This window comes from Solanum pennellii, chromosome 10 (assembly GCF_001406875.1).
Source record: "Solanum pennellii chromosome 10, SPENNV200".
NCBI classification, from domain to species: Eukaryota; Viridiplantae; Streptophyta; class Magnoliopsida; order Solanales; family Solanaceae; genus Solanum; species Solanum pennellii.
In genome coordinates this window covers 2,571,809-2,583,652 of record NC_028646.1, presented here as the reverse complement: position 1 = coordinate 2,583,652, position 11,844 = coordinate 2,571,809, and the positions used below count along the sequence as shown (strand labels likewise).

Here is an 11,844-nt window from a genome sequence, read left to right as displayed (position 1 = left end):
CCCCTTAGCTTGTGTTTAGACGTTTTACTTGCTGGGTACCGTGTGGTTTGGTACTCAACCCTTGCTACTACAAATTTTTTTGTAGGTTACTAGCCCGGACTTTGTGATATTTCCCTTCTCCTTGTCCGAGGTTTCTTGGAGATTTGTCAGGTAGCTGTTTCCATCGCAGCAGACTTTCTTCTCCTTAATTATGATCTTGTTCTATTCTAGAAACAAGTTCATTTGAGACTTGAGTTTTTCTTTTGAATCAATTGTAATACTTTAGAGGCTTGTACACGTGACTACCAGGTTTTGGGGGTTTTATTAAGTTACTTATATTTTATTTCCGCATTTTATTGTAATGGTTGAGTTTTAGGCTGACTTGTCTTGGTGGGATAAGACGAGTGCCATCACGCCCATTTTTGGGTCGTGACATCGCCCTTCCATTTCGATCACTCGCCACTCTTATATGTATCTGGTATTTCAGATACATGCGTACTAGATACATTAGTTACATGTATCTAGTGTGATTAAACTATCTCGGTCACCTCCTTCCTCATCTCGCTCGCCTCTCTCCATATTTTATTGTATTTAATAGCGCGTATATATATATATTCCTTGATATATACTACAACACTCTTAATTAGTGCATGATGCAAACTTTTTTTTAATTTATAAATATTATCATGTGACATTTTACATGAATAATTAAGAGAATTCATTAAAAAGATGGGTAAGAACATATAATAAAAGAATATATTTGATGTATCACTTTTTTTTAAGAGATTCCAAATACTTCTTGTCCCAAGAGAAGAAAATTGGGTAGCAAACTTTTTCACTTACATGAATTTTAATTTTACAGGCATAATTCAGTTTAATAACTATCGATTATTCACAACCCATTAAAAACAGAAAATAATTGATGATAATTCACATAATATATATATATATATATATATATATATATATAACTCATAGCTTAAATATGAAACTCCCACAAAAAAAAAAGAATTTCTAAAATTCTTTTTGACTATTATTTTTTTTTTGAAAAAGTATTATTTATCAAACAAAGTTCTATTTTCACCTTTTTTTTATGATAAAAATTAAAATTTAGGGAATTTCATTTATTTTATCATATTATTTTATAAATTTTTAAACGAATTTTAGTAGCTCAAGTTAAACATGATAAATAAATAAAAATTGATATTATATTTTATATCAAATTAAAATATAATAAATAAATTAAAACGAATAAAATATTTAAAGGGAGTATTCGGTCAAAAACTACACACGAAGTGCGACTATTTCAGTAAAAAAATGTGTAAAGAAACAAAAAAGCGGTCCCAAACTGTCAAACCCAACGACCCTTTATGACTTTTTTAGTATACTTTTATTTTTTAAAAAAATGATATATTTTTTAATTATCGTAAATAGTGTATAGATATTTTTTGTTATATTTTTTAGATATTGATACTTTATCATTTATAAACTAGGATATATATATCTTTTATATTAATAAACATACACGTGTCATGATTTTATTTATCGACTTGATGTTTATTAAGTATCAAATCAACACATAAGATTATGTTACATGTCCTTATATTTAGTCTTCTGTTAAAGTAATGATATATATATTCTAATTTTTTTAAGACAGAAGCACCAGTATACCTAAATTATGATAGTAAATATCTCATATTATTTATCGTAGATTGAGATATATTTGTTCATTTTACCTACTTTTATAGATCGTCTAATTAAAAATAAATTATCTTTTAATAAACTTATTTTATATATGAAATGACTTATTTAATAATTATTATAATATAAATGATGGATATATACTTTGACAATCTCTAATATTTAAAATTAAATATATCATAAAATAATGTTACATTTTATTCGAAATAATTATAGTTTATGCCTCCTGTTACACAGGTGAGAGCCTTCAGCATATCATGGCTGACTGAGCTTTTTGGCGGCTCCAGTTTCTCTCACTTTATCCATTTCTTGATTTCATATGAGTTTTCAATTTCAGCAGTTACCTATAAACGCGTTGAACAGTCAAAAAAGTAGCTAAGCAACTTCCTTTTTTTGTCAAAAGATCAATTTTTTTAATCTTTTTTGTTTTGTTTTGAAGAAAGTGGGTGGTTTTAGGCTTCAGGAGGAAGTTGTTGAAAGAACTGTGAAGATCAAGACTTTGAATTTTTTGGGGGGTTTTATTATTTTGAGGTTGTGAAAAAGGGTATTCTGGAATCTTTGATTTTTCACTTGTGTGAAAAAGTTGGAGTCTTTTTGGGGTTTTAGCTAGTTACTTTATCCAGTTCGTAAAAGCTCTAATACTAGAGTGTTTTGAATTGGGATTTTGAAGGGTTTTTGGTGTGAAGATCAAGTCTTTTTGAAGATTTTGGGGTATATCATTATTGAGGTCTGAGAAAAGGGTATTCTGGAATCTTGATTTCACTTGCTGTTGAATTGTGTGAAAAAGTTAAGTTTTTGGGGTTTTTAGCTAGTTCCTCTATGCATTTTATATGATTTCAGTTTTGGGTATTCTGGAATCTTGATTTTACTTGGTGTTGAATTGTGTGAATGAAGTTTAGTTTTTTGGGGTTCTTAGCTAGCTCCTCTATGCAGTTTTTATGATTCCAGTTTTGGGTATCTCATATAGTTCTTTTTAAAGCTCTAGTACTTGAGGGCTATGGATTGGGATTCTTAATGCTTGTTGTTTCACGGAATTCTGTTTGATGAGTGGCTTGAATGAACAGATTGTTTAAGCATTTGCTGATGGTTTTCTTCGAAAATTGGATTTTTGCTAAGCCTGGTATTGTGGGGAAGTCAGTAGCTTGAGGAAGGTCTTTGATTGGTTTGGTTGTTTGTTGAATATGGGTTGTGTTTGTTGTAAACTTTCCCGACAGGTGAAAGGTCGTCGGGATGGCCAAAAGAAGAGAGAGTTAGATAAAGGGGTATCAGCTGTGAGTTCAAAGAGAGAAAAAAGTTTTAGGGTGAAAGAGAAATTGGAGAATGGTGATATAAGTGTTGGTTCATTCGACAGGAAGCCTAATGGATCTAAAAGGGTCGGGGACAATCACCATAAGAAGCTTGAAGTTTTCCCAAAAGCAATGGAAGGAGAGTTGATTGCTGCTGGATGGCCTTCTTCGCTTGCTGCAGTAGCCGGTGAAGCTATTAATGGTTGGATTCCTCGCAAGGCTGATACTTTTGAGAAATTAGACAAGGTATAATTTTGGTGGACCTATTCTACGAAATTCATTTTATCGATAACCACATCTACTGTATATTCTAATAGTATGTAAGATCATGAAAGAAGTTGTTAGTTTTCTCATGAGTAACACTGCTTAATTCCCTCGAATTATTTTTCCTTGAATAGTTCCATTTTGTATATATATATGCTCTTATCCAAGTAATAATATTGTTAAATATCCTCCTACAATAGAATTTTGATGAAAAAGAATTCACGGTGACACTTTCATAATGCCCGACACCGCTTTTCAAAATACAGATAGTACTTTATTGGATGGAAAAAATCCTTTGTTTATCACCTAAGCTGCTGCTGACCACTTTTATCCAACAATCTGGAAAGAGTTGTGACCACCCCTTAGGTTCTACGCGTCGTTAGACTTAACATAGTTGAGCAAAGGAATTGCTCAAGAGATTCTAAACTCGAGTTAGTAGGAGAGTCAACACAACAATAGCATATAGGAGAAAGGGAATGACCAAACCTGAACACTCTCTCATCAGTTGAGAAATTTTACCTGAATGGTATTTCTTTCCCGTGTCCAATAAATTATTGGGGGTTTCTTTCCGTTCTTTTAATGGTTTCAGTACCTGATGGATTATTAACAGTACCTTGAAATGAAAATTGGATTCATGTAACAGAAGAAAGATTTCCTATTCCTTAGCCGGAAATAGATGTGGCCGCGAAAGAGGGAGTAAGTGGAACAAAATTGGCTTGGTGGTAGAATTGTGGAGATTCTTATTTTCTTCCATATTTTGGACCTTAGCACCATGGAAGAATATGTTACTTCCAGACTTTGTTGTTACTTCTGGTAGGTTGTGCATTGAGTTGAGTATCAATAGTCTGATCGCATGCAGATTTCAAAGAATAGGGAGATAGACAGTTCCAATGAGTAAAAATCATGAAAAGCCTGAGCACTTTTTGGTGTTTTAAGTTATGGAAACTTAACTTTCCACTTTCTGGCTAAGTTCTAATCCCTTCACTGTTTGTAGTTTCTCTTTTTTCCTGAAACAAATTTAAGTCTGTTTCTTTTGTATTAGATTGCTCTTACCTAATCATATTGACTCTAGATATCCTCCATTTTTTTTCTGCTTCTTCATTTTTCTGGTCCCTGTTATAACCTAGTGAAGGCTTGGTGCAGATTGAAATATACTAGTTCTGTAGTTCATATGATCATGATGAGATTATTATTCAGCTGATTCGAAAGTCATTCCATGTAGTGCATTTGCAATGCTTGTGGCATTTAATCTTTTATCCTTTATGGCCTAGTTTTGTTCCCAATGTGCGCTACTGTAGTCAATTAATAGTTTTTTGGTTGTGTAATATCATTTTATTCTTGCAGATTGGCCAAGGGACTTATAGTAGTGTATACAAGGCTCGTGACCTGGTTAATGATAAAGTCGTTGCACTTAAAAGAGTAAGGTTTGAAAAAATGGATCCTGAAAGTATCAGATTTATGGCAAGGGAGATTGTTATTCTGCGAAGGCTTGATCATCCAAATATCATCAAATTGGAAGGCTTGATCGTATCAAGAACATCTTGTAGTTTGTACCTTGTATTTGAGTACATGGAACATGATCTCACTGGACTGGCAGCTCTTCCCGGTATTAAATTTACAGAGCCACAGGTGCTTTTCCAAGGGTTGTTTGTTGGACATTATTTTACTTTTATTATGATAATTGCTTCTGTAACGCTCCATCATTCAATTTTAATAACTAGTTTCTAATCTTATTTGTTTTTTTACAGGTTAAATGTTACATGCGGCAGCTTTTAAGTGGACTTGACCATTGCCACAATCAGGGTGTTCTGCATCGGGACATTAAGGGTTCTAATCTTCTCATTGACAATCATGGCACTTTAAAGATTGCAGATTTTGGGTTGGCAAACTTTTTCGATAACCAGCAAAGTGTTCCATTAACAAGCCGTGTTGTGACTCTTTGGTATCGACCACCAGAGCTCTTACTTGGAGCAAGTCATTATGGAACTGCAGTAGACTTGTGGAGTACTGGCTGCATTCTCGGAGAATTATATGTTGCCAAGCCCATAATGCCCGGTAGGACAGAGGTATATTGTTGTAACACTTCTTTGACTTGAGCATGGTTAATACTTCACTGCTGCAATTCTATTTTATGCCTCTTTTTCGGGATGTCAACTGCAACTTATAAAATAAGTCATCAGTGGAAAAATATTAAAGGAGAGCATGGTGGAGTCAAGTACGACAAAGGACTCTTCAATCAATTAATCAATCCGTTAACTCCACCTCAATTTATGCGACACTACTGTGCGTTTCTGTTTTATACCTCAATATTGGAATGAAACTCCAATTCATACAACAGATGAGCGTTGAGAAAATTAAAAAAGAGGAGGTAGAGGAGGCAAGAATGACAGGAGGACTCTCTACAGCCAATCAACCTATCGCTCAACTATGCTTCAATCCTAAATGTCGCTCTATGCAGATTAATATATCCTGTTTTTCTTGTTCCTTATGATATTATTTTTTATCGGTGATCTAACAGACATGAGCTAAATTTTCGTTCTTGTAGGTGGAACAACTACATAAGATCTTTAAGCTTTGTGGTTCACCAACTGAGGAATATTGGAAGAAAACAAAACTATCTTATTCAGCAGTATTTAAACCTATACAGCCTTACAAGCGGTGTATTGGCGAAAGATTTAAGGAGCTTCCTCCATCTGCCGTGGGGTTACTGGAGACATTACTTTCTATAGATCCTGCACTTAGAGGAACCGCAGTTGGGGCTCTTGAGAGTGAGGTACTTTTCTAACTCCTCCATTCCCATCCCTACTTTTTTTTTTAAAAAAAAAGATAACAGTGGTGTCCAGGCCAGCTAGTGTGTGCCTCAGCTAATACATGGGGTGCCTATTAGCTCCCACCAACACAAGTACTAGGTGACTCGGATAAATGAAAAGAAATTACCTAGTGTTTTTTCCTTCGGTAGGATTTGAACCTGAGACCTTATGGTTCCTAACCCACTTCATTGACCACTAGGCCACACCCTTGCTTCACCCCATCCCTACTTTCTTCCATCCAAATGTTGGTGCTTCAAATCCTCGTCATACTCAATCAGCAACTTCTTTCCTTCAATGCTTAAAATATTTGTACTTTTTTGTAACTTATTTACTTTCGTTCCATGTTTCATGTTGTTAATGAAGCCTAGTAGCTGTCTTACTAGCTTTTGAACTATTTTCCTTTCTGAAATTTTCTTCCAACAATTCAAACTTACCAGTGCTACTATTTTTAACTTGTTATGACGTCTTTTCAACTAACTAGTCCAATTTTATCACTTCAGAAACTATTATGTTAAATACTTGCTCTAATTGAATATGGTATGATAATAACTATTCTAAAAGTAGATACAAGAAACACCCCATAAAATGTCTTGTTCCACATTTTCAGTATGTTTTGCCAAATTAACCTCATATGTGCCAGGGCGAGAACTCAGAAAGGGTAGTCTTTATTCCAGAAGCAATATGATTCACACATTAGGAAGATGAGATTGACTAACGTTGTTGCTGACTTGCTGTTGTTTCCTTTTTCTTTTTTGACAAATGAGACTAACTTCTTTTGAGTTGAAAAAATGTTTTGAAATTTGCATCTTGTGTACCATTGATTTCCTTTTCACACGTTCTTTTAATATATGATGCATAACTATCCATTCAGAAGGACAAGGAACTAAAGTATTTATTCATTTATATTGGCTAGTCTGAGCGAGTAATAAGACATTTTTTAAATACATTTTATCAGCTTTCATGACTTTAACACTGAAATTTTCTGACAAGTACTCGTGTAATTCCAAATAGCCAGATTGTTAATGATCTTTTAATGTGTTTCCGTCATTTATCGCGTTATAAATTAGCAACAATTGTTCTCCAAACTAACACTAAGGTATGCCGTGACTCACAGTTCTTCACCACAAAGCCATTTGCTTGTGACCCTTCAAGTTTGCCAACATACCCTCCCAGCAAGGAAATTGATGCAAAACTGCGGGAAGAGGAAGCTAGAAGGTAGTGCCTTAACCAGTCCATCTTTTGTATGGCAACGTAAAACTGAATGTTTCTCATTCTCTTAGTAATAATTCTTCAATTTTGTACTGAAACTTATACCTTGTGTTGGAATATGGTTAAGTGGATCATACATTAGGAAAGAGAAGTGTCAGTTGCATATATTACATAGTGGCGTTTCCTTTCTAATTAGCATCGAATGACTCTATTTTGCTTATACAGTTCCATCATATCTTGATTATCAAACATTTGTTGTCATAACATTATAGATTTCTGACTGGAAATATGCATGGATATATCATAATAGTTTGTCTGAAATAATTACTGTAGACGAGGGACTACAAATGGATCAAAAGAACGTCAAGCAGTTCCAGCACCAGCACGTGATGCTAATGCCAAGCTGGCTAGCTCAATGCAGGTACTTTTATGGGTGTTAATCTTTTAATCTTCAAATTAATTTAAGTTTTCCTTTTTGTAACGCCAGAGCCAATTAACTTCATGATTCTTCAATTTTTGTTTGGATGTTGTAATGCATCAAAAATAGAACTTTCAATTGATAAATTTGTTGTATTTCAGCAAAAGATTGGAATTTGTCTAACTTGTCGTAGTTTGCAAAGAGATATGATAACTCTGCCCTTGATCTTAACAAAAAATTTCTAGGCGCTATATATTTGATAACTTTTGTGTCTACACCCCTACAATGTATCTGCAAGTATGTTTTCTCCTATGTTGCTCAGACTCAAATAATGTTGCCGCACCCGTGTCAGATCCTTCAAAAATGTACTGCTTTTGAGGGATCTGACATGCACCAGCCAGCATTTTTGAAGAGTCCGGTCAACATACTTTTTCTTTTTCTGTATGTTTTCGATTTATTTGGTCTTATGATTTGCGCATTATAACAGAGGAGGCAGAGCAGTTCCAATCCTAAGAGCCAAAGTGACCGTTTCAATCCCTCGAAGGAAGCTGTTGCTCGTTTTCCAAATGATCCTCCTAAACAATCACAAGCAGTGAAAGAAACTGGGAAAGATCAAATGGAGAATCTTTCAGATAGATTTTCAGCCAAAGATCACCTCGATGATCTTTCAGAGACATTTTCTCATTCAGTCCCTCTGGCTCTAGGGGTATTTGGGAAGAAATATGATGATATCTCCATTGGTCCCAACAGAGCAGACTTGTCAGACTTAGTAGCATCCAGGTCCGTTGTGTCAGCAGACAGTCGAGATAGATGTGTTCAGCTACAATCAGCCCATCAAGTAGAAAGGACAGCACGGCTTCTAGACGAACATTCAAGGAAGCAGGATCAGGATCAGAAGTATTTCAAGCAGAACTTTGCCAGTTCTCATCAATTTGAAAGTGGAAGGACTTGTACAAAGGAGGCAAATCTGGTAAGTTTTCATAAACACGTAAATCTAAGAGTTTTGAGTGCATGGAGAGAACCTAGGTAACTGTGTATTCGACAAGGACCTTCATTTTTCTTCTTTGCCTCAAACCTTTACTACTTTCAAACCCTCGTCTTATCAAACATCCCAACACAAACAAAAACACAAGGTGATTTCTTCCCATCTGTCCTAATCTTGGTAGACAGAGTTATCTGGTACCTGATGGGAGGTGACAAGTATCTCGTTGAATTAGTCGAGATGCGCAAAAACTGATCCAGACACCAGGGTTATCAAAAACAGAACGTCAATAATAGCACCCTTGTTTTTTCCCGTTATAATTTTACTACATTTCCGTGGTTAGTGAGACCATGTAACTCATACTAATCGATTTCTTATCACTCTCCTGTTCCTTTGTGTAGCATGACCATAGTGACAAGGGAAACAAAATCCATTATTCTGGTTCACTTCTAGTTGCATCAAATAAAGTGGATCAAATGCTTAAAGATCGCGATCGTCACATTCAGGAAGCTGCTCGACGAGCAAGGCTCGAGAAGGCACGAGCAGGTCAGGCTCACGCTCCAGCGCGAAGTAATGTGAAAAACATGTAAGTCTATAGTTATATATATGTACGTCTAGTTTAGGAACAAGGCAGATAAGCATATTATACAGAGAGAGGAGAAATTTTTCTTGTAAATCATTATTAGCTCTATGTATATTATCTTCTGAGGAATATTATATATTTATATTTCTTATAGAATAAAAGAGAAAACCAAGATTAATATAAAAAAAAACTATCAATTAGCAGCCACAAATGCAAAATATATCATTCTTTTTTGGTGTATACATTACATTGAGTTCAGAATAACCAAATAATTTGATTTGGTACATACACTGTTGAAACACGAGCTTTTTACGTTAGAATTTAAAGTTTATGAATTTTGTTTCTCGTGTTTGTAATGTTGGATTCTTTCGAGTTAGTATTTACATCAACTCAATGATACATATCTTTATACTATTAAACTATAGTTTAATTAATACATATTTATCACAGCACATTTTCTCAAGGATGAAGGAAATAAAATATTTGAAATTATGAGTTCATATTTACTATTTATTAGAGTTTCATAAAATAAAAAATAATAAATTAAATTGAATTTGTACCTTAACATCAATCTTCTAGATATTCTGAAGGTAATTTAATTTATACGTAGGCCTACTCTTAATGATTTTTGAACTTGACCAAGTCATTGGTAGGTCCATTTTCTGCATCAACATCTTATCATAATTAATTATACACTAGTATTAATTTCATGCATCATGTTCACTTGAGAAAACACAAAAAAATTGTCCACAAAATTCAAGTGAATCTAGATCCACGCGGAATTAGAAAATTTAATATTCGTTACTCTGAGATTTCAAGTTCAATATTTGACGCGATATTTGTAATTCTTAAAACATCTTAGAGAAAAATTCTGAATTTGTCATTTATTCGTTGTCCAAAAGTCAAAATCGATCTTTCCATCAAATCTATATAGGGTACATTTTGATCAAATCTTAATTTTAAATTTTAGACGGTTGGATCAATGTTTTCTATAGCAGAAGTAAATTTAGTATTTAAACCTTATGAGTTCATCAATTTTTTTAAAGATTTTTCGAATTGAACTTATGATCAAAAGTCATGAACATCATGTCTACTATTTATTTCAATTACAATAAATTTATATATATATATATATATATATATATATATATATAAATATATTTCACTCAAAATTTACGAACTCAGTTAAATCTATATTTATATAATGATAATAAATCAGTCCTTGCGTCAGACTTGCCATCTGTCTTTCAGATATTTTGAAGTTGCTATCAAGAAGGTTAATTAATTAGTAGTAATTAATAGGCCTACTCTTAATTATTTTGAAGATGACCAGGTCGTTTGGGTCATTTTTTTGTGTCAACATCTTAATATAATCATAAATGCATAATTAATACATTGGAAAATTACGCGGCTAAGCAAACTTATACTATTTAGTTACTCATCGTAGCTATAGTTTGCTATAATTACCACTCGCGACTAACATTATACATTAATTACGTGGGCTGACTTCGCGTTTGTATAATTAGTCATGTTTGTATATGTATAATTTGCCGGGATATACAAATAAATATGTATAATATACAATTTTGTAACCTATATATATATACAATTCACCTATCTCCCACTCTCTGACCTCTCTCGCTCGCTTCTCTCCTCCCTCTCTCAATCTCGCTCGCCTGTCGCCTCCCTCTCCCAATCTCGCTTGCTATTTATACAAATGTAAATGTATAATATACAGCTATATACAATTATATACACATACAATTCACCTCTCTTCCACTCTCTGCCCTCTCTCGCTCGCCTCTCTCCTCCATCTCCCAATCTCTCTTGCTATATATACAATTATCTAACCAACATACATATATAATTCACCTTTCTCCCACTCTTTTCCCCCTCTCTCTCTCGCCTCTCTCCTCTCTCTCCCAGTCTCGCTCGCCTCTCTCCTCCATATAACATGTAGCTACAGTTTGTAATTATGAAAATATAGATATGGAGAGTAATTAATTATTTTTAAGTGGCTATATATGAAAGTTTCTCTTATTATTTTCATAATATAATTTTTACGAGGTAGTAGGTCCATGGAGCTTTAAAGCAAAAAGAGAGAAGTGAAGCGCGTTATTCATTAAATTTTTTTTGATTATATCGTACGTATATTAATGTAGTTTTATTGTTAATCAAATGAGACATAAACGCGCAATGAAATAAAAGAAACTAGATTATTCATACATATACAAAACACTTAATTAAAATAAATTTGTTTTCATAATGAATTTAGTTCTTAATCAATCAAATGATAAATGAAGACGTGTTGATCGTTTACATATAATAAATTTAGATCTATAATTAATCAAATGAGAAGTGATGCGCGTTGTTCGATAACAAAAAAACAAGTCGATAAATAATAAATGCATTTATTTCTATAATTAATCAAATTTTAACTTAAATAACTAACTTCAACATTCATTTACAATTACGTCTACGAAATCACTAGTTTAATTTATATACTCACTACATTTTAATTTACTTGTTTTATTTTATTTTAATTTTTTTTTAAAAAAAGTAAAATCAGACTTTTGGATTTTATTCTTTTGAACTAAATATATGTCGTCGAT

The 11,844-nt window shown here is 33.4% G+C and overlaps 1 protein-coding gene across 1 annotated transcript; it reads left to right on the top strand.

Moving 5' to 3' along the window:
- Positions 1–1,881: 1,881 nt before the first annotated feature.
- On the top strand, positions 1,882–9,422 carry LOC107002669 (probable serine/threonine-protein kinase At1g54610). The gene is made up of 8 exons (XM_015200797.2): positions 1,882–3,212; positions 4,575–4,859; positions 4,979–5,296; positions 5,776–6,003; positions 7,155–7,255; positions 7,583–7,670; positions 8,155–8,637; positions 9,051–9,422. The coding sequence occupies exons 1-8, from the start codon at positions 2,862–2,864 to the stop codon at positions 9,237–9,239; spliced, it is 2,043 nt and encodes a 680-aa protein (XP_015056283.1). The 5' UTR covers positions 1,882–2,861; the 3' UTR covers positions 9,240–9,422.
- Positions 9,423–11,844: the final 2,422 nt, after the last annotated feature.

Excerpts from the sequence above, each read along its gene's own strand:
- LOC107002669 (XM_015200797.2), top strand. The coding sequence starts at position 2,862 with ATGGGTTGTGTTTGTTGTAAACTTTCCCGACAGGTGAAAGGTCGTCGG. Across the intron at positions 4,860-4,978 it reads TTAAATTTACAGAGCCACAG|GTTAAATGTTACATGCGGCA; the intron begins GTGCTTTTCCAA and ends GTTTTTTTACAG. Across the intron at positions 7,256-7,582 it reads CGGGAAGAGGAAGCTAGAAG|ACGAGGGACTACAAATGGAT; the intron begins GTAGTGCCTTAA and ends TAATTACTGTAG.